Source organism: Oncorhynchus keta, chromosome 22 (genome assembly GCF_023373465.1).
Source record: "Oncorhynchus keta strain PuntledgeMale-10-30-2019 chromosome 22, Oket_V2, whole genome shotgun sequence".
Classification (NCBI taxonomy): Eukaryota; Metazoa; Chordata; class Actinopteri; order Salmoniformes; family Salmonidae; genus Oncorhynchus; species Oncorhynchus keta.
In genome coordinates, this window is record NC_068442.1 from 57,257,199 (window position 1) to 57,278,150 (window position 20,952).

At 47.5% G+C, this 20,952-nt stretch overlaps 1 protein-coding gene and 1 long non-coding RNA gene across 2 annotated transcripts in view; both read left to right on the top strand.

Annotated features, from left to right (window-relative positions):
- Nucleotides 1-20,733, top strand: part of LOC118400708 (protein Jade-3-like) — a 47,334-nt gene extending 26,601 nt beyond the window's left edge. Inside the window, exons 7-12 of the mRNA XM_052475757.1 lie at nt 11,303-11,470; nt 13,873-13,989; nt 14,873-15,409; nt 17,751-17,868; nt 19,710-19,889; nt 19,955-20,733. Coding sequence (XP_052331717.1) covers nt 11,303-11,470; nt 13,873-13,989; nt 14,873-15,409; nt 17,751-17,868; nt 19,710-19,889; nt 19,955-20,733 — 1,899 coding nt within the window. The remainder of the gene's footprint in view (nt 1-11,302; nt 11,471-13,872; nt 13,990-14,872; nt 15,410-17,750; nt 17,869-19,709; nt 19,890-19,954) is intronic.
- LOC127910792 (uncharacterized) lies at nt 1,625-5,645 on the top strand. Its single transcript, XR_008076215.1, has 2 exons — nt 1,625-3,721; nt 3,922-5,645. It is a non-coding gene; the product is annotated as an uncharacterized LOC127910792 (long non-coding RNA).
- Nucleotides 20,734-20,952: the final 219 nt, after the last annotated feature.

Here is a 20,952-nt window from a genome sequence, read left to right on the forward strand (position 1 = left end):
CAGGTAGGAACCTGATGACTATAGAAATGTAATACTAATGATAAACCAGGTAGGAACCTGATGACTATAGAAATGTAATACTAATGATAAACCAGGTAGGAACCTGATGACTATAGAAATGTAATGCTAATGATAAACCAGGTAGGAACCTGATGACTATAGAAATGTAATGCTAATGATAAACCAGGTAGGAACCTGACCACCTGATGACTATAGAAATGTAATACTAATGATAAACCAGGTAGGAACCTGACCACCTGATGACTATAGAAATGTAATACTAATGATAAACCAGGTAGGAACCTGACCACCTGATGACTATAGAAATGTAATGCTAATGATAAACCAGGTAGGAACCTGATGACTATAGAAATGTAATACTAATGATAAACCAGGTAGGAACCTGATGACTATAGAAATGTAATACTAATGATAAACCAGGTAGGAACCTGATGACTATAGAAATGTAATGCTAATGATAAACCAGGTAGGAACCTGATGACTATAGAAATGTAATGCTAATGATAAACCAGGTAGGAACCTGATGACTATAGAAATGTAATACTAATGATAAACCAGGTAGGAACCTGACCACCTGATGACTATAGAAATGTAATACTAATGATAAACCAGGTAGGAACCTGATGACTATAGAAATGTAATGCTAATGATAAACCAGGTAGGAACCTGACCACCTGATGACTATAGAAATGTAATACTAATGATAAACCAGATAGGAACCTGATGACTATAGAAATGTAATACTAATGATAAACCAGGTAGGAACCTGATGACTATAGAAATGTAATACTAATGATAAACCAGGTAGGAACCTGACCACCTGATGACTATAGAAATGTAATACTAATGATAAACCAGGTAGGAACCTGATGACTATAGAAATGTAATACTAATGATAAATCAGGTAGGAACCTGATGACTATAGAAATGTAATGCTAATGATAAACCAGGTAGGAACCTGATGACTATAGAAATGTAATGCTAATGATAAACCAGGTAGGAACCTGATGACTATAGAAATGTAATACTAATGATAAACCAGGTAGGAACCTGACCACCTGATGACTATAGAAATGTAATACTAATGATAAACCAGGTAGGAACCTGATGACTATAGAAATGTAATACTAATGATAAACCAGGTAGGAACCTGATGACGATAGAAATGTAATGCTAATGATAAACCAGGTAGGAACCTGACCACCTGATGACTATAGAAATGTAATGCTAATGATAAACCAGGTAGGAACCTGACCACCTGATGACTATAGAAATGTAATGCTAATGATAAACCAGGTAGGAACCTGATGACTATAGAAATGTAATGCTAATGATAAACCAGGTAGGAACCTGACCACCTGATGACTATAGAAATGTAATACTAATGATAAACCAGGTAGGAACCTGACCACCTGATGACTATAGAAATGTAATACTAATGATAAACCAGGTAGGAACCTGATGACTATAGAAATGTAATGCTAATGATAAACCAGGTAGGAACCTGATGACTATAGACATGTAATACTAATGATAAACCAGGTAGGAACCTGATGACTATAGAAATGTAATACTAATGATAAACCAGGTAGGAACCTGATGACTATAGAAATGTAATGCTAATGATAAACCAGGTAGGAACCTGATGACTATAGAAATGTAATGCTAATGATAAACCAGGTAGGAACCTGATGACTATAGAAATGTATTGCTAATGATAAACCAGGTAGGAACCTGATGACTATAGAAATGTAATACTAATGATAAACCAGGTAGGATGATGATGACTATAGAAATGTAATGCTAATGATAAACCAGGTAGGAACCTGACCACCTGATGACTATAGAAATGTAATACTAATGATAAACCAGGTAGGAACCTGATGACTATAGAAATGTAATACTAATGATAAACCAGGTAGGAACCTGACCACCTGATGACTATAGAAATGTAATACTAATGATAAACCAGGTAGGAACCTGATGACTATAGAAATGTAATACTAATGATAAACCAGGTAGGAACCTGATGACTATAGAAATGTAATGCTAATGATAAACCAGGTAGGAACCTGATGACTATAGAAATGTAATACTAATGATAAACCAGGTAGGAACCTGATGACTATAGAAATGTAATACTAATGATAAACCAGGTAGGAACCTGATGACTATAGAAATGTAATGCTAATGATAAACCAGGTAGGAACCTGACCACCTGATGACTATAGAAATGTAATACTAATGATAAACCAGGTAGGAACCTGACCACCTGATGACTATAGAAATGTAATACTAATGATAAACCAGGTAGGAACCTGATGACTATAGAAATGTAATACTAATGATAAACCAGGTAGGAACCTGATGACTATAGAAATGTAATGCTAATGATAAACCAGGTAGGAACCTGATGACTATAGAAATGTAATACTAATGATAAACCAGGTAGGAACCTGATGACTATAGAAATGTAATACTAATGATAAACCAGGTAGGAACCTGATGACTATAGAAATGTAATGCTAATGATAAACCAGGTAGGAACCTGATGACTATAGAAATGTAATACTAATGATAAACCAGGTAGGAACCTGACCACCTGATGACTATAGAAATGTAATACTAATGATAAACCAGGTAGGAACCTGATGACTATAGAAATGTAATGCTAATGATAAACCAGGTAGGAACCTGATGACTATAGAAATGTAATACTAATGATAAACCAGGTAGGAACCTGATGACTATAGAAATGTAATGCTAATGATAAACCAGGTAGGAACCTGATGACTATAGAAATGTAATGCTAATGATAAACCAGGTAGGAACCTGATGACTATAGAAATGTAATGCTAATGATAAACCAGGTAGGAACCTGACCACCTGATGACTATAGAAATGTAATGCTAATGATAAACCAGGTAGGAACCTGACCACCTGATGACTATAGAAATGTAATACTAATGATAAACCAGGTAGGAACCTGACCACCTGATGACTATAGAAATGTAATACTAATGATAAACCAGGTAGGAACCTGATGACTATAGAAATGTAATACTAATGATAAACCAGGTAGGAACCTGACCACCTGATGACTATAGAAATGTAATACTAATGATAAACCAGGTAGGAACCTGATGACTATAGAAATGTAATACTAATGATAAACCAGGTAGGAACCTGATGACTATAGAAATGTAATGCTAATGATAAACCAGGTAGGAACCTGATGACTATAGAAATGTAATACTAATGATAAACCAGGTAGGAACCTGATGACTATAGAAATGTAATGCTAATGATAAACCAGGTAGGAACCTGACCACCTGATGACTATAGAAATGTAATACTAAGGATAAACCAGGTAGGAACCTGATGACTATAGAAATGTAATACTAATGATAAACCAGGTAGGAACCTGACCACCTGATGACTATAGAAATGTAATGCTAATGATAAACCAGGTAGGAACCTGATGACTATAGAAATGTAATACTAATGATAAACCAGGTAGGAACCTGATGACTATAGAAATGTAATACTAATGATAAACCAGGTAGGAACCTGATGACTATAGAAATGTAATACTAATGATAAACCAGGTAGGAACCTGATGACTATAGAAATGTAATGCTAATGATAAACCAGGTAGGAACCTGATGACTATAGAAATGTAATACTAATGATAAACCAGGTAGGAACCTGACCACCTGATGACTATAGAAATGTAATGCTAATGATAAACCAGGTAGGAACCTGATGACTATAGAAATGTAATGCTAATGATAAACCAGGTAGGAACCTGATGACTATAGAAATGTAATGCTAATGATAAACCAGGTAGGAACCTGACCACCTGATGACTATAGAAATGTAATGCTAATGATAAACCAGGTAGGAACCTGACCACCTGATGACTATAGAAATGTAATACTAATGATAAACCAGGTAGGAACCTGATGACTATAGAAATGTAATACTAATGATAAACCAGGTAGGAACCTGACCACCTGATGACTATAGAAATGTAATACTAATGATAAACCAGGTAGGAACCTGATGACTATAGAAATGTAATACTAATGATAAACCAGGTAGGAACCTGATGACTATAGAAATGTAATACTAATGATAAACCAGGTAGGAACCTGATGACTATAGAAATGTAATACTAATGATAAACCAGGTAGGAACCTGATGACTATAGAAATGTAATACTAATGATAAACCAGGTAGGAACCTGATGACTATAGAAATGTAATGCTAATGATAAACCAGGTAGGAACCTGACCACCTGATGACTATAGAAATGTAATACTAATGATAAACCAGGTAGGAACCTGATGACTATAGAAATGTAATACTAATGATAAACCAGGTAGGAACCTGATGACTATAGAAATGTAATGCTAATGATAAACCAGGTAGGAACCTGACCACCTGATGACTATAGAAATGTAATACTAATGATAAACCAGGTAGGAACCTGATGACTATAGAAATGTAATACTAATGATAAACCAGGTAGGAACCTGATGACTATAGAAATGTAATACTAATGATAAACCAGGTAGGAACCTGATGACTATAGAAATGTAATACTAATGATAAACCAGGTAGGAACCTGATGACTATAGAAATGTAATACTAATGATAAACCAGGTAGGAACCTGACCACCTGATGACTATAGAAATGTAATACTAATGATAAACCAGGTAGGAACCTGATGACTATAGAAATGTAATACTAATGATAAACCAGGTAGGAACCTGACCACCTGATGACTATAGAAATGTGATACTAATGATAAACCAGGTAGGAACCTGATGACTATAGAAATGTAATACTAATGATAAACCAGGTAGGAACCTGACCACCTGATGACTATAGAAATGTAATACTAATGATAAACCAGGTAGGAACCTGACCACCTGATGACTATAGAAATGTAATACTAATGATAAACCAGGTAGGAACCTGATGACTATAGAAATGTAATACTAATGGAACCTACAAGCACTGATTTTTGCGCATAGCGGCTATTTTGAAGAAGGCTTTTACTTGCAATGAGAGGAATGTGGTTGTTTTTATATACATTACTTAAATGCACTGGTTATAAGTCGCTCTTGATTAAGTGCTAATTAACTCTTAATTAATACTTTTTTTCTACACGTACCCAGTTCTCTGACAATCTCTCATCCCTCAGTTTTTTTATTTTTTATTTTTTACCTTTATTTAACCAGGCAAGTCAGTTAAGAACATATTCTTATTTTCAATGACGGCCTGGGAACAGTGGGTTAACTGCCTGTTCAGGGGCAGAACGACAGATTTGTACCTTGTCAGCTCGTTGAACCCTTCTTCATCATAAATGCATCTAACCCACTGTGTTAACCCACTGTCAATTCAAGTTAAGGGCTTTATTGGCATGGGAAACTTATGTTTACATTGCCACAGCAAGTGAAATAGATAAACTATAAAACATTAACAGTAAACATTACACTCACACAAGATCCAAAAGAATAGAGACATTACAAATGTCATATTTATACATAGTGTTGTAACGATGTGCAAATAGTTAAAGTACAAAAGGGAAAATAAATATGGGTTGTATTTACAATGGTGTTTGTTCTTCACTGGTTGACCTTTTCTCGTGGCAACAGGTCACACATCTTGCTGCTGTGATGCAACACTGTGGTATTTCACCCAGTAGATATGGGAGTTTATCAACATTTGGTTTGTTTTCAAATTCTTTGTGGGTCTGTGTAATCTGAGGGAAATATGTGTCTCTAATATGGTCATACATTGGACAGGAGGTTAGGAAGTGCAGCTCAGTTTCCACCTCCTTTTGTGGGCAGTGGGTACATAGGCAGACCTGGCTCTCAAGAGAAGACAGGCTATGGTGACCTTTCTTAATAGCAAGGCTATGCTCACTGAGTCTGTACATAGTCAAAGCTTTCCTTAATTTTGTGTCCGTCACAGTGGTCAGGTATTCTGCCGCTGTGTACTCTCTGTTTAGGGCCAAATAGCATTCTAGTTTGCTCTGTTTTTTTGTTAATTATTTCCAATATGTCAAGTAATTATCGTTTTGTTTTGTCATGATTTGGTTGGGTCTAATTGTGCTGCTGTCCTGGGGCTCTGTAGGGTCTGTTTGTGTTCAGAGCCTCAGGACCAGCTTGCTTAGGGGACTCTTCTCCAGGTTCATCTCTCTGTAGGTGATGGCTTTGTTATGGAAGGTTTGGGAATCGCTTCCTTTTAGGTGGTTGTAGAATTTAACAGCTCTAGTAGTATCGGCATAGTTCTGCTCTGCATGCATTATTTTGTGTTTTCCGTTGTACACAGAGGATATTTTGTATGGTGAATTCTTGATTGGTGAGTGGTCCCCAGACTTCACAACCATAAAAGATAATGGGTTCTGATTCAAGTATTTTTAGCCACATTCCTAATTAGTATGTCGAAATGTTGTTCCTTTTGATGGCATAGGAGGCCCTTCTTGCCTTGTCTCTCAGATGGTTCACAGCTTTGTGGAAGTTACCTGTGGCGCTGATGTTTAGGCCAAGGTATGTATAGTTTGTTGTGTGCTCTCGGGCAACGGTGTCCAGGTGGAATTTGTATTTGTTGTCTTGGCAGCTACCCTTTTATGGAACACCATTATTTTTGTCTTAGAGATTTACTGTCAGGGCCCAGGTCTGTCAGGGCCCAGGTCTGTCAGGGCCCAGGTCTGTCAGGGCCCAGGTTTGTCAGGGCCCAGGTTTGTCAGGGCCCAGGTTTGTCAGGGCCCAGGTCTGTCAGGGCCCAGGTCTGTCAGAATCTGTACAGAAGATCTAGGTGCTGCTGTAGGTCCTCCTTGGTTGGAGACAGAAGCACCAGATCATCAACAAATGTTTGACTTCAGATTCTAGTAGGGTGAGGCCGGGGGCTGCAGTTCTAGTCGGGTGAGGCCGGGGGCTGCAGTTCTAGTAGGGTGAGGCCGGGGGCTGCAGTTCTAGTAGGGTGAGGCCGGGGCTGCAGTTCTAGTAGGGTGAGGCCGGGGCTGCAGTTCTAGTAGGGTGAGGCCGGGGCTGCAGTTCGAGTCGGGTGAGGCCGGGGCTGCAGTTCTAGTAGGGTGAGGCCGGGGGCTGCAGTTCTAGTAGGGTGAGGCCGGGGGCTGCAGTTCTAGTAGGGTGAGGCCGGGGCTGCAGTTCTAGTAGGGTGAGCCCGGGGGCTGCAGTTCTAGTAGGGTGAGGCCGGGGGCTGCAGTTCTAGTAGGGTGAGGCCGGGGGCTGCAGTTCTAGTAGGGTGAGGCCGGGGGCTGCAGTTCTAGTAGGGTGAGGCCGGGGGCTGCAGTTCTTGTAGGGTGAGGCCTGGGGCTGCAGTTCGAGTCGGGTGAGGCCGGGGCTGAAGTTCTAGTAGGGTGAGGCCGGGGGTGCATGTCTAGTAGGGTGAGGCCGGGGTGCATGTCTAGTAGGGTGAGGCCGGGGCTGCAGTTCTAGTAGGGTGAGGCCGGGGGGCTGCAGTTCTAGTAGGGTGAGGCCGGGGGCTGCATTTCTAGTAGGGTGAGGCCGGGGTGCATGTCTAGTAGGGTGAGGCCGGGGGCTGCAGTTCTAGTAGGGTGAGGCCGGGGGCTGCAGTTCTAGTAGGGTGAGGCCGGGGGCTGCAGTTCTAGTAGGGTGAGGCCGGGGGCTGCAGTTCGAGTCGGGTGAGGCCGGGGGCTGCAGTTCGAGTAGGGTGAGGCCGGGGCTGCAGTTCGAGTCGGGTGAGGCCGGGGGCTGCAGTTCTAGTAGGGTGAGGCCGGGGGCTGCAGTTCTAGTAGGGTGAGGCCGGGGGCTGCAGTTCTAGTAGGGTGAGGCCGGGGGCTGCAGTTCTAGTAGGGTGAGGCCGGGGGCTGCAGTTCTAGTAGGGTGAGGCCTGGGGCTGCAGTTCTAGTAGGGTGAGGCCGGGGCTGCAGTTCTAGTAGGGTGAGGCCTGGGGCTGCAGTTCGAGTCGGGTGAGGCCGGGGGCTGAAGTTCTAGTAGGATGAGGCCGGGGCTGAAGTTCTAGTAGGATGAGGCCGGGGGTGCATGTCTAGTAGGGTGAGGCCGGGGGTGCATGTCTAGTAGGGTGAGGCCGGGGCTGCAGTTCGAGTCGGGTGAGGCCGGGGGCTGCAGTTCTAGTAGGGTGAGGCCGGGGGCTGCAGTTCTAGTAGGGTGAGGCCGGGGGCTGCATTTCTAGTAGGGTGAGGCCGGGGTGCATGTCTAGTAGGGTGAGGCCGGGGCTGCAGTTCTAGTAGGGTGAGGCCGGGGGCTGCAGTTCTAGTAGGGTGAGGCCGGGGCTGCAGTTCGAGTCGGGTGAGGCCGGGGCTGCAGTTCTAGTCGGGTGAGGCCGGGGGCTGCAGTTCTAGTCGGGTGAGGCCGGGGGCTGCAGTTCTAGTAGGGTGAGGCCGGGGGCTGCAGTTCTAGTAGGGTGAGGCCGGGGGCTGCAGTTCTAGTAGGGTGCAGTTCTAGTAGGGTGAGGCCGGGGCTGCAGTTCTAGTAGGGTGAGGCCGGGGGATGCAGTTCGAGTCGGGTGAGGCCGGGGCTGCAGTTCTAGTAGGGTGAGGCCGGGGGCTGCAGTTCTAGTAGGGTGAGGCCGGGGCTGCAGTTCTAGTAGGGTGAGGCCGGGGGCTGCAGTTCGAGTCGGGTGAGGCCGGGGCTGCAGTTCGAGTCGGGTGAGGCCGGGGCTGCAGTTCGAGTCGGGTGAGGCCGGGGCTGCAGTTCGAGTAGGGTAAGGCCGGGGCTGCAGTTCTTGTAGGGTGAGGCCGGGGGCTGCAGTTCTTGTAGGGTGAGGCCGGGGCTGCAGTTCTAGTAGGGTGAGGCCGGGGGCTGCAGTTCTAGTAGGGTGAGGCCGGGGGATGCAGTTCGAGTCGGGTGAGGCCGGGGGATGCAGTTCGAGTCGGGTGAGGCCGGGGCTGCAGTTCTAGTAGGGTGAGGCCGGGGCTGCAGTTCTAGTAGGGTGAGGCCGGGGCTGCAGTTCGAGTCGGGTGAGGCCGGGGGCTGCAGTTCGAGTCGGGTGAGGCCGGGGCTGCAGTTCGAGTAGGGTGAGGCCGGGGGCTGCAGTTCTTGTAGGGTGAGGCCGGGGGCTGCAGTTCTTGTAGGGTGAGGCCGGGGCTGCAGTTCTAGTAGGGTGAGGCCGGGGGCTGCAGTTCTAGTAGGGTGAGGCCGGGGGCTGCAGTTCGAGTCGGGTGAGGCCGGGGGCTGCAGTTCGAGTCGGGTGAGGCCGGGGGCTGCAGCTCTAGTCGGGTGAGGCCGGGGGCTGCAGCTCTAGTCGGGTGAGGCCGGGGGCTGCAGCTCTAGTCGGGTGAGGCCGGGGGCTGCAGTTCGAGTCGGGTGAGGCCGGGGGCTGCAGTTCGAGTCGGGTGAGGCCGGGGGCTGCAGTTCGAGTCGGGTGAGGCCGGGGGCTGCAGTTCGAGTGCCCTTGCCAAAACCGTTGATATATGTTGAAGCGGGTGGGGCTTAAGCTTCATCTCTTTCACCCCACGGCCCTGTGGAAAGAAATGTTTGTTTTTCCCCAACACCACTTTCCTCCACTTTGTATAGCAGACCCTCCAAATTGAGTCAAAAGCTTTTTTGAGATCAGCAATGTATGAGAATACTTTGTTTTGGTTTGTTTCTTTGATTTGACATTTGCTCAGTACATTGTTTTCACTGAGGAAATGTACGAACACCCCCCTATCCACATCGATGGAACAGTAGTGGAGAGGGTAGCAAGTTTTAAGTTCCTCGGCATGCACATCACAGACAAACTGAATTGGTCCACTCACACTGACAGCGTCGTGAAGAAGGCGCAGCAGCGCCTCTTCAACCTCAGGAGGCTGAAGAAATTCGGCTTGTCACCAAAAGCACTCACAAACTTCTACAGATGCACAATCGAGAGCATCCTGGCGGGCTGTATCACCGCCTGGTACGGCAACTGCTCCGCCCTCAACCGTAAGGCTCTCCAGAGGGTAGTGAGGTCTGCACAACGCATCACCGGGGGCAAACTACCTGCCCTCCAGGACACCTACAGCACCCGATGTCCCAGGAAGGCCATAAAGATCATCAAGGACAACAACCACCCGAACCACTGCCTGTTCACCCCGCTATCATCCAGAAGGCGAGGTCAGTACAGGTGCATCAAAGCTGGGACCGAGAGACTGAAAAACAGCTTCTATCTCAAGGCCATCAGACTGTTAAACAGCCACCACTAACATTGAGTGGCTGCTGCCAACACACTGTCATTGACACTGACCCAACTCCAGCCACTTTAATAATGGGAATTGATGGGAAATGATGTAAATATATCACTAGCCACTTTAAACAATGCTACCTTATATAATGTTACTTACCCTACATTATTCATCTCATATGCATACGTATATACTGTACTCTATATCATCGACTGCATCCTTATGTAATACATGTATCACTAGCCACTTTAACTATGCCACTTTGTTTACTTTGTCTACACACTCATCTCATATGTATATACTGTACTCGATACCATCTACTGTATGCTGCTCTGTACCATCACTCATTCATATATCCTTATGTACATATTCTTTATCCCCTTACACTGTGTATAAGACAGTAGTTTTAGAATTGTTAGTTAGATTACTTGTTGGTTATCACTGCATTGTCAGAACTAGAAGCACAAGCATTTCGCTACACTCGCATTAACATCTGCTAACCATGTGTATGTGACAAATAAAATTTGATTTGAGTTTGCTGTTAATAATAATGCAGAGGATTTTCCCAAGGTTGCTGTTGACACACATCCCACGCTAGTTATTGGGGTCAAATTTGTCTCCACTTTTGTGGATTGGGGTGATCAGTCCTTGGTTCCAAATATTGGAGAAGAAGCCAGAGCTGAGGATGATGTTAAGGAGTTTAAGTTTCGCCAATTGGAATGTGTTGTCTGTATATTTGATCATTTCATTGAGGAGACCATCAACACCACTAGACCTTTCTGGGTTGGAGGGTTTGTATTTTGTCCTGTAGTTCATTTCAATGTAATTAGAGAATCCAGTCTATAATAGTTGATTCTTCTAAGATTTGCATTTGATCATGTCTATGTTTTAGCTGTTTGTTCTTTGTTATAGGGCCAAAAAAATGGAGAAGTGGTTTACCCATACGTAATAACTCTTCGTGTTTTAGTGTTTTCCATCCAATTTTCCCAGAAGTGGTAGTCTATGGATTCTTCAATTACATTGAGCTGTGTAATCCTAACTCTCTCTCGCCCTGCCCAGGCGTGTTATGATATCGTGAAGGTACCATGTGTAATCCTAACTCTCCCCCTGCCCAGGCGTGTTATGGTATAGTGAAGGTGCCAGATGGTAACTGGCTGTGCAGGACGTGTGTCCTGGGCATCGACCCCCAGTGTCAGCTGTGCCCCATCAAGGGAGGGGCGATGAAGGCTACGAGGGCGGGCACCAAGTGGGCACACGTCAGCTGTGCTCTGTGGATCCCTGAGGTAAAAATTAACACATTTTTTATGCATTCATCTGTCTGTCAGAATGTGGTGTTAAAACAGTAAAGCTGACTAACGGTCCCGTGTATCTCTAGCTGACTGACGGTCCCGTGTGTCTCTAGCTGACTGACGGTCCCGTGTGTCTCTAGCTGACTGACGGTCCCGTGTGTCTCTAGCTGACTAACGGTCCCGTGTGTCTCTAGCTGACTAACGGTCCCGTGTGTCTCTAGCTGACTAACGGTCCCGTGTGTCTCTAGCTGACTAACGGTCCCGTGTGTCTCTAGCTGACTGACGGTCCCGTGTGTCTCTAGCTGACTGACAGTCCCGTGTCTCTAGTCTCTAGGTGACTGACGGTCCCGTGTGTCTCTAGCTGACTAACGGTCCCGTGTGTCTCTAGCTGACTAACGGTCCCGTCCCGTGTCTCTAGCTGACTAACGGTCCCGTGTGTCTCTAGCTGACTCGGTCCCGTGTGTCTCTGACTGACGGTCCCGTGTGTCTCTAGCTGACTGATGGTCCCTGACTGATGGTCCCGTCTCTAGCTGACTAACGGTCCCGTGTGTCTCTAGCTGACTGACGGTCCCGTGTGTCTCTAGCTGACTGACGGTCCCGTGTGTCTCTAGCTGACTGACGGTCCCGTGTGTCTCTAGCTGACTGACGGTCCCGTGTGTCTCTAGCTGACTAACGGTCCCTAGCTGTGTCTCTAGCTGACTGACGGTCCCGTGTGTCTCTAGCTGACTGACGGTCCCGTGTGTCCCGTCTCTAGCTGACTAACGGTCCTGTGTGTCTCTAGGTGACTGACGGTCCTGTGTGTCTCTAGGTGACTGACGGTCCCGTGTGTCTCTAGCTGACTGACGGTCCCGTGTGTCTCTAGCTGACTGACGGTCCCGTGTGTCTCTAGCTGACTAACGGTCCCGTGTGTCTCTAGCTGACTGACGGTCCCGTGTGTCTCTAGCTGACTGACGGTCCCGTGTGTCTCTAGCTGACTGACGGTCCCGTGTGTCTCTAGCTGACTGACGGTCCCGTGTGTCTCTAGCTGACTGACGGTCCCGTGTGTCTCTAGCTGACTGACGGTCCCGTGTGTCTCTAGCTGACTGACGGTCCCGTGTGTCTCTAGCTGACTAACGGTCCCGTGTGTCTCTAGCTGACTGACGGTCCCGTGTGTCTCTAGCTGACTAACGGTCCCGTGTGTCTCTAGCTGACTGACGGTCCCGTGTGTCTCTAGCTGACTGACGGTCCCGTGTGTCTCTAGCTGACTAACGGTCCCGTGTGTCTCTAGCTGACTGACGGTCCCGTGTGTCTCTAGCTGACTGACGGTCCTGTGTGTCTCTAGCTGACTGACGGTCCCGTGTGTCTCTAGCTGACTGACGGTCCCGTGTGTCTCTAGCTGACTGACGGTCCCGTGTGTCTCTAGCTGACTGACGGTCCCGTGTGTCTCTAGCTGACTGACGGTCCCGTGTGTCTCTAGCTGACTGACGGTCCTGTGTTTCTCTAGCTGACTGACGGTCCCGTGTGTCTCTAGCTGACTGACGGTCCCGTGTGTCTCTAGCTGACTAACGGTCCTGTGTTTCTCTAGCTGACTGACGGTCCCGTGTGTCTCTAGCTGACTAACGGTCCCGTGTGTCTCTAGCTGACTAACGGTCCCGTGTGTCTCTAGCTGACTGACGGTCCCGTGTGTCTCTAGCTGACTAACGGTCCCGTGTGTCTCTAGCTGACTGACGGTCCCGTGTGTCTCTAGCTGACTGACGGTCCCGTGTGTCTCTAGCTGACTAACGGTCCCGTGTGTCTCTAGCTGACTGACGGTCCTGTGTGTCTCTAGCTGACTGACGGTCCCGTGTGTCTCTAGCTGACTGACGGTCCCGTGTGTCTCTAGCTGACTGGTCGGTCCTGTCCTGTGTCTCTAGCTGACTAACGGTCTCTAGCTGACTGACGGTCCCGTGTGTCTCTAGCTGACTGACGGTCCTGTGTGTCTCTAGCTGACTAACGGTCCTGTGTGTCTCTAGCTGACTGACGGTCCTGTGTGTCTCTAGCTGACTAACGGTCCTGTGTGTCTCTAGCTGACTGACGGTCCCGTGTGTCTCTAGCTGACTGACGGTCCCGTGTGTCTCTAGCTGACTGACGGTCCCGTGTGTCTCTAGCTGACTGACGGTCCCGTGTGTCTCTAGCTGACTGACGGTCCCGTGTGTCTCTAGCTGACTAACGGTCCCGTGTGTCTCTAGCTGACTAACGGTCCCGTGTGTCTCTAGCTGACTGACGGTCCCGTGTGTCTCTAGCTGACTAACGGTCCCGTGTGTCTCTAGCTGACTGACGGTCCTGTGTGTCTCTAGCTGACTAACGGTCCCGTGTGTCTCTAGCTGACTAACGGTCCTGTGTGTCTCTAGCTGACTAACGGTCCTGTGTGTCTCTAGGTGAGCATCGCGTGTCCAGAGAGGATGGAGCCCATCACCAAGGTGTCTCACATCCCCCCCTCCCGCTGGTCTCTCATCTGCAGCCTCTGTAAACTGAAGACTGGAGCCTGTATACAGGTGAGTATGGGGGTTGGACTGTGTATTCCTGAACATATGTAGGTGACTAGATATCACACGTCTCTTGGTTTGTTCACACTCGTCGTGTCTTAGTTTGTAGTGTAGTGTGGTTTAACTTTTGTATTGGCTCGTGAAGTGTGTATTAATTAACACAGGGGTTCTCAAACTTTTAGAGACCTCTTCTGTGATAGTTAATTAATCAGGGACCCCCCCTCATAATGAGAACACAACTGCAGTGAGATAGAAATAAGATAAGGAGTGTCACTGGCAGTGCATGGCGAGAACTATTGTGTGTGGATATCAATATCTGTGTGAGCCCCCAAGGCCCATGTTGTTCTGAGGTAAGAACAGACATTATAGTTGAATAATATGCCGTTGTATCACGACCTCTGACCTCGGCCAAAATGAGTTTCATTTTTTAGTAATATTCATAAAAAATTACATGACCCCACTTTGACAACCCCTGAGTTAATGAACCTTGTCCTCCTGCAGGAGTTCACTTTGACAACCCCTGAGTTAATGAACCGTGTCCTCCTGCAGGACCCCACTTTGACAACCCCTGAGTTAATGAACCTTGTCCTCCTGCAGGACCCCACTTTGACAACCCCTGAGTTAATGAACCTTGTCCTCCTGCAGGACCCCACTTTGACAACCCCTGAGTTAATGAACCGTGTCCTCCTGCAGGACCCCACTTTGACAACCCCTGAGTTAATGAACCGTGTCCTCCTGCAGGCCCCCACTTTGACAACCCCTGAGTTAATGAACCTTGTCCTCCTGCAGGACCCCACTTTGACAACCCCTGAGTTAATGAACCGTGTCCTCCTGCAGGACCCCACTTTGACAACCCCTGAGTTAATGAACCTTGTCCTCCTGCATTCCTCAGTGCTCAGTGAAGAACTGCACCATCCCGTTCCATGTGACGTGTGCCTTCGAGCACAGCCTGGAGATGAAGACTGTCCTGGATGAAGGAGATGAGGTGAAGTTCAGGTCCTACTGCCTGAAGCACAGTAAGCCCAAGAACCAGGCCTCCTCCGACCCACCAGCCCCCGGCCTCAGCCCCGGTCAACCAGCCCACAGCAAGCAGTCCAAGGCAGGGGAGCCAGGCTCCGGTCTCAGTCCGGCCCGGCCCAAACCCCCCGTAGACCCAGAGAGGGGGGGCCTGAGGGCCCAGAGGTTGCTAGAACTAGAGGAGGAGTTTTCTACTCTGATTCACCCTGAGGAGCTGGCCCTGAACCTGGGCCTTCCTCCCAGCCTGCTGGACTTCATCTACCAATACTGGAAACTGAAGAGGAAGAGCAACTTCAACCGTGCTCTGCTGCCCCCTAGTGAGGAGGAGGGTAACCTGCTGCTGTTGCCTCATGAAGACAGCATCCACACACGGATGAGGATGTTCATGCACCTCCGACAGGACTTAGAGAGGGTTAGTATGACTTATATTGTATTTAATATAGATATACACTGAGTATACAAGCATAAAGAACACCTGCTCTTTCCATGACAGACCGACCAGGTGAATCCAGGTGGAAGCTATGATCCCTTATTGATGTCACTTGTTAATTCCACTTCAGTGTAGATGAAGGGGAGGAGACGGGTTAAAGAAGGATGGTTAAGCTTTGAGACAGTTGAAACATGGTTTGTGTGCACTACCGTTCTAAAGTTTGGTCACTTATAAATGGAATTGTTTTTGAAAGAAAAGCAAATTGTCCATTAAAATGTCATCAAATTGATCAGAAATACAGTGTAGACATTGTTTATGTTGTAAATGGCTATTGTAGCTGGAAACGGCTGATTTTTAATGAATATCTACAGAGGCCCATTATCAGCAACCATCACTCCTGTGTTCCAATGGCACGTTGTGTTAGCTAATCCAAGTTTACCATTTTAAAAGGCTAATTGATCATTAGAAAACACTTTTGAAATGATGTTTAAACAGCTGAAAACTGTTGTTCTGATTAAAGAAGCAATAAAACTGTCCTTCTTTAGACTAGTTGAGTATCTGGAGCATCAGCATTTGTGGGTTCGATTACAGGCTCAAAATGGCCAGAAACAAAAACCTTTCTTCTGAAACTCGTCAGTCTCTTCTTGTTCTGAGAAATGAAGGCTATTTCATGTGATGTGGATTAGCACTACGTGCCATTGGAACACAGGAGTTATGGTTGCGGACATGCATGTATATCTATCTACATCTATGTAGATATTCCATTAAAAATCAGCCGTTTCCAACAACAATAGTTATTTTAATGGACCAAAAATATGCTTTTCTTTCAAAAGGACATTTGTAAGTGACCCCAAACTTTTGAACGGTAGAGTATGTGTGCTATATGGGTGAATGGACAAGACAAAATATTTAAGTGCCTTTGAACGGGGAATGGGCTGGGCCTGGCTCCCCAGTGGCTGGGCCTGGCTCCCCAGTGGCTGGGCCTGGCTCCCCAGTGGGTGGGCCTATGCCCTCCCAGGCCCACCCATGGCTGCACCCCTACCCAGTCATGTGAAACCCATAGATTAGAGCCTTATTTATTTCAATTGACTGATATCCATATACAGTACGTTCTAAATTATTCCGACCCCTTCCCCTTTTTCCACATTTTGTTGCGTTACAGACTTTATTCACATTTTTATTTATCCTCATCAATCTACACTCATAGTGCAAAAACAGGTTTTTAGAAATTTGTGTAAATTTATCTTAAACAGAAACGGTATTTACATAAGTATTCAGACCCTTTGCTATGAGACTCTAAATGGAGCTCAGGTGCATCCTGTTTCCATTGATCATCCTTGAGATGTTTCTACAACTTGATTGGAGTTCACCTGTGGTAAATTCAATTGATTGGACATGATTTGGAAAGGCACACGCCTGTCTATGTAATGACCCACAGTTGACAGTGCATTTCAGCATTGAAGGTCCCCAAGAACACAGTGGCCTCCATTCTTAAATAGAAGAAGTTTAAAAACCACCAAGTCACCAAATCAGGGGAGAAGGGCCTTGGTCAGGGAGGTGAGCAAGAACCCCAATGGTCTCTCGGACAGCTCCAGAGTTTATCTGTGGAAATGGGAGAACCTTCCAGAAGGACAACCATCTCTGCAGTAGTCCACCAATCATGCTTTTATGGTAGACTGGTCAGATGGAAGCCACTCGGTAAAAGGCACATGACAGCCCACTTGGAGTTTGCCAAAAGGCACCTAAAGGACTCTCAGATTATGAGAAACGAGATTCTGGTTAGGGGTCAGGCCTGGGGGCCAAAGAGGTTAGGGGTCAGGCCTGGGGGCCAAAGAGGTTAGGGGTCAGGCCTGGGGGCCAAAGTGGTTAGGGGTCAGGCCTGGGGGCCAAAGAGGTTAGGGGTCAGGCCTGGGGGCCAAAGAGGTTAGGGGTCAGGCCTGGGGGCCAAAGAGGTTAGGGGTCAGGCCTGGGGGCCAAAGAGGTTAGGGGTCAGGCCTGGGGGCCAAAGTGGTTAGGGTGTATAAAAGTGCTTCAAAAAGCGGGAATATTGGGGGAATGAGTGCAAATCTATTGAGGGAAGAAAACAAATTCAGTTCCTGTAGATATTCCCTCAAATTTAAGCTAAAAAAGGCATATGAAGAATTGTTTCCATCACACAACTTGTCATGATTATTATTCTATCTGTAGCTTGACCTCTAAATCAATTATTTTATCCCAGGGGAGATGGAAACTATAAAACAGCCACCAGATGGAGACAGATTGCTGGGTGGCTTAGGGTGAGTGTTTGTTAGCTCACCTGACGGCCATGTTGTGTCCCCTACAGGTGAGGAACCTGTGTTACATGGTGAGTCGGAGGGAGAAGCTGAAACTGTCTCAGAGCAAGGCCCAGGAGCAGATCTTCAACCTCCACGTCAAACTGCTCAGCCAGGAGATCTCCGCTGGTAAGATTTGTGTGGGGTCGTATCCGAATAACCTAAACTTGCATTCTAAATAATAGGTATTTCGGATATGTGAAAAAATAACGTTTTATAGTATGTGAAATTAGTATGCTTTAATGGCCAGGATGTCATACTCATTTATGCATTTAAAAATTATATATATTTTTTAACTGGGCAAGTCATTTTAAGAACAAATTCTTATTTACAATGACGGGCCTACCCCGGCCAAACCTGGACGACGCTGGGCCAATTGAGAGCCACCCTATGGGGCACCCAATCACGGCCGGATGTGATACAGCCTGGATTCGAACCAGGGACTGTATTTACGCCTCTTGCACTGAGATGCAGTGCCTTAGACCTCTGCGCTACTCGGGAGCGATATCCCGATGGGGCTAGTTAGTGACCATCAGTAAATTAAAGTACATGGGACATTATTATAAAATGTCAATAGCTCCAAATTTCAATGACTTAACCTCAAACCAACTATAAATAGTAAAAAATCGTATTAACAAGACAACTGAAAGATGTGCAACGTGAAAATATCTTCCCATTGTGTAATGTATTGACGGCCCCTAACTAGCCCCAGAGCTAGGCTACTCTAATTGACTCATTTGTAGTCAGTCATGGCCACTGCATTTCTTTCTGATTGGCTCTCATGGTGTGGGAGGAGATGGGGACTAACCCATCATTCTGATTGGCCCTCATGGTCTTTTCTCTCCAGGTTAATGTTCTATCCTAGGGTGTGGGAGGAGTTGGGGACTAACCCATCATTCTGATTGGCCCTCATGGTGTGGGAGGAGTTGGGGACTCCCACCCCCTCATCATTCTGAGGAGTTGGCCCCATCATGGTCTTTTTTCTCTCCAGGTTAATGTTCTATCCTAGGGTGTGGGAGGAGTTGGGGACTAACCCATCATTCTGATTGGCCCTCATGGTGTGGGAGGAGTTGGGGACTCACCCATCATTCTGATTGGCCCTCATGGTCTTTTCTCTCCAGGTTAATGTTCTATCCTAGGGTGTGGGAGGAGTTGGGGACTAACCCATCATTCTGATTGGCCCTCATGGTGTGGGAGGAGTTGGGGACTCACCCATCATTCTGATTGGCCCTCATGGTCTTTTCTCTCCAGGTTAATGTTCTATCCTAGGGTGTGGGAGGAGTTGGGGACTAACCCATCATTCTGATTGGCCCTCATGGTGTGGGAGGAGTTGGGGACTCACCCATCATTCTGATTGGCCCTCATGGTCTTTTCTCTCCAGGTTAATGTTCTATCCTAGGGTGTGGGAGGAGTTGGGGACTAACCCATCATTCTGATTGGCCCTCATGGTCTTTTCTCTCCAGGTTAATGTTCTATCCTAGGGTGTGGGAGGAGTTGGGGACTAACCCATCATTCTGATTGGCCCTCATGGTGTGGGAGGAGTTGGGGACTCACCCATCATTCTGATTGGCCCTCATGGTCTTTTCTCTCCAGGTTAATGTTCTATCCTAGGGTGTGGGAGGAGTTGGGGACTAACCCATCATTCTGATTGGCCCTCATGGTCTTTTCTCTCCAGGTTAATGTTCTATCCTAGGGTGTGGGAGGAGTTGGGGACTAACCCATCATTCTGATTGGCTCTCATGGTGTGGGAGGAGTTGGGGACTAACCCATCATTCTGATTGGCCCTCATGGTCTTTTCTCTCCAGGTTAATGTTCTATCCTAGGGTGTGGGAGGAGTTGGGGACTAACCCATCATTCTGATTGGCCCTCATGGTCTTTTCTCTCCAGGTTAATGTTCTATCCTAGGGTGTGGGAGGAGTTGGGGACTAACCCATCATTCTGATTGGCCCTCATGGTGTTTGTCTCTCCAGGTCTGCCGGTGGACAGCATGTTGTTCCGGCCTCCTCCCAGAATCACCCTGACGCTGAAGATGCCCAAAGTGTCGCTGGGTAACGGGAAGACCGGCTCCAAGTCAGTCAACGGCCCCCTGTGTCCAGATAACAGTGGAAACGTTCACCGACGGAGTGGGGGAGGGAAGGGGCTGGGGAAGGGTGGGGGGCTCGGGAAGGGTGGGGGGCTCGGGAAGGGTAAGGGGGAGGGTTAGGTAAAGGAGGAGGGAAGCCTCAGCTCCATGGGCGAGGCAAGAGAGAGGAGTGCTCCAATGGCAGCCTGCTGTCTGCTTCAGGTCAGTCACGTAGGGAGGGGAGTAATGCCACTGGACCAACACTGACTAACCGTTCTGCCAGGGGCTCAGCCCTGACCATTAAACAGACTGGCAAGCCTCTAATGGGTAAACCGTTGACGCTCCACCCTGCCTTACATGGCCACCCTTCCAATGGAAACGGCAAACTGGACCAAGAGCGGACAGGCCCCGTCCCTAGACCCAACGGCGTAATGGAGAAGACGGTGGGCGTGGCCCAGAAGGACAGCTCTTGTCAGACCCCCAGCGAACAGGAAACCAGCGAGGGTTCAGGGGTCAAGGCCAGCCAATCAGTCAGCTTCAGTGATTCCACCATGGAGCACTTCAGCCGGTCGTTCAAGGAGGCGACGGTCAGCTTGGTGCGGACCACTGAGGACCTGCGGGGGGACAAGGTGTCCCAGGGGGGTAAAGGCTCCAGATCAGCCCAGGACCGACCCTGGGCCAAACCAGTTCCCGGAGTCCCGCAGGGACTCGGTGGTACCAGATCAGCCAAGGACCGACCCTGGGCCAAACCAGTTCCCGGAGTCCCGCAGGGATTCGGTGGTACCAGATCACCACCCTACAAGGAGACGGATGGATACTGCCCTGACCTGGAACTCAGTGACTCAGAGCCAGAGGCTAAAGGTCAGAGGTTGAGGCAGGGTAGGGTAAAGCAGAGCCTGGGGGGGTCCAGTAGGACCTCAGTACAGAGGTGACAGCCATGACATGACCTTTGCCCCGGCTCTGTCTGAGCGAGCAGCTCTCTGGTCATGGGGCAGAGCCAGAGCCCCTACAATGGCTGGGCCATCTATCTATTGTACACAGGGACAGGAGCACAGGACTGCTGCATGACAGGCGTCCTGACCCAGATCATCACCTCAGTGGGCCTCTAAAGCCACATGTCTTCTTTCATGTATTTTTGTTCTCTGTGCTCG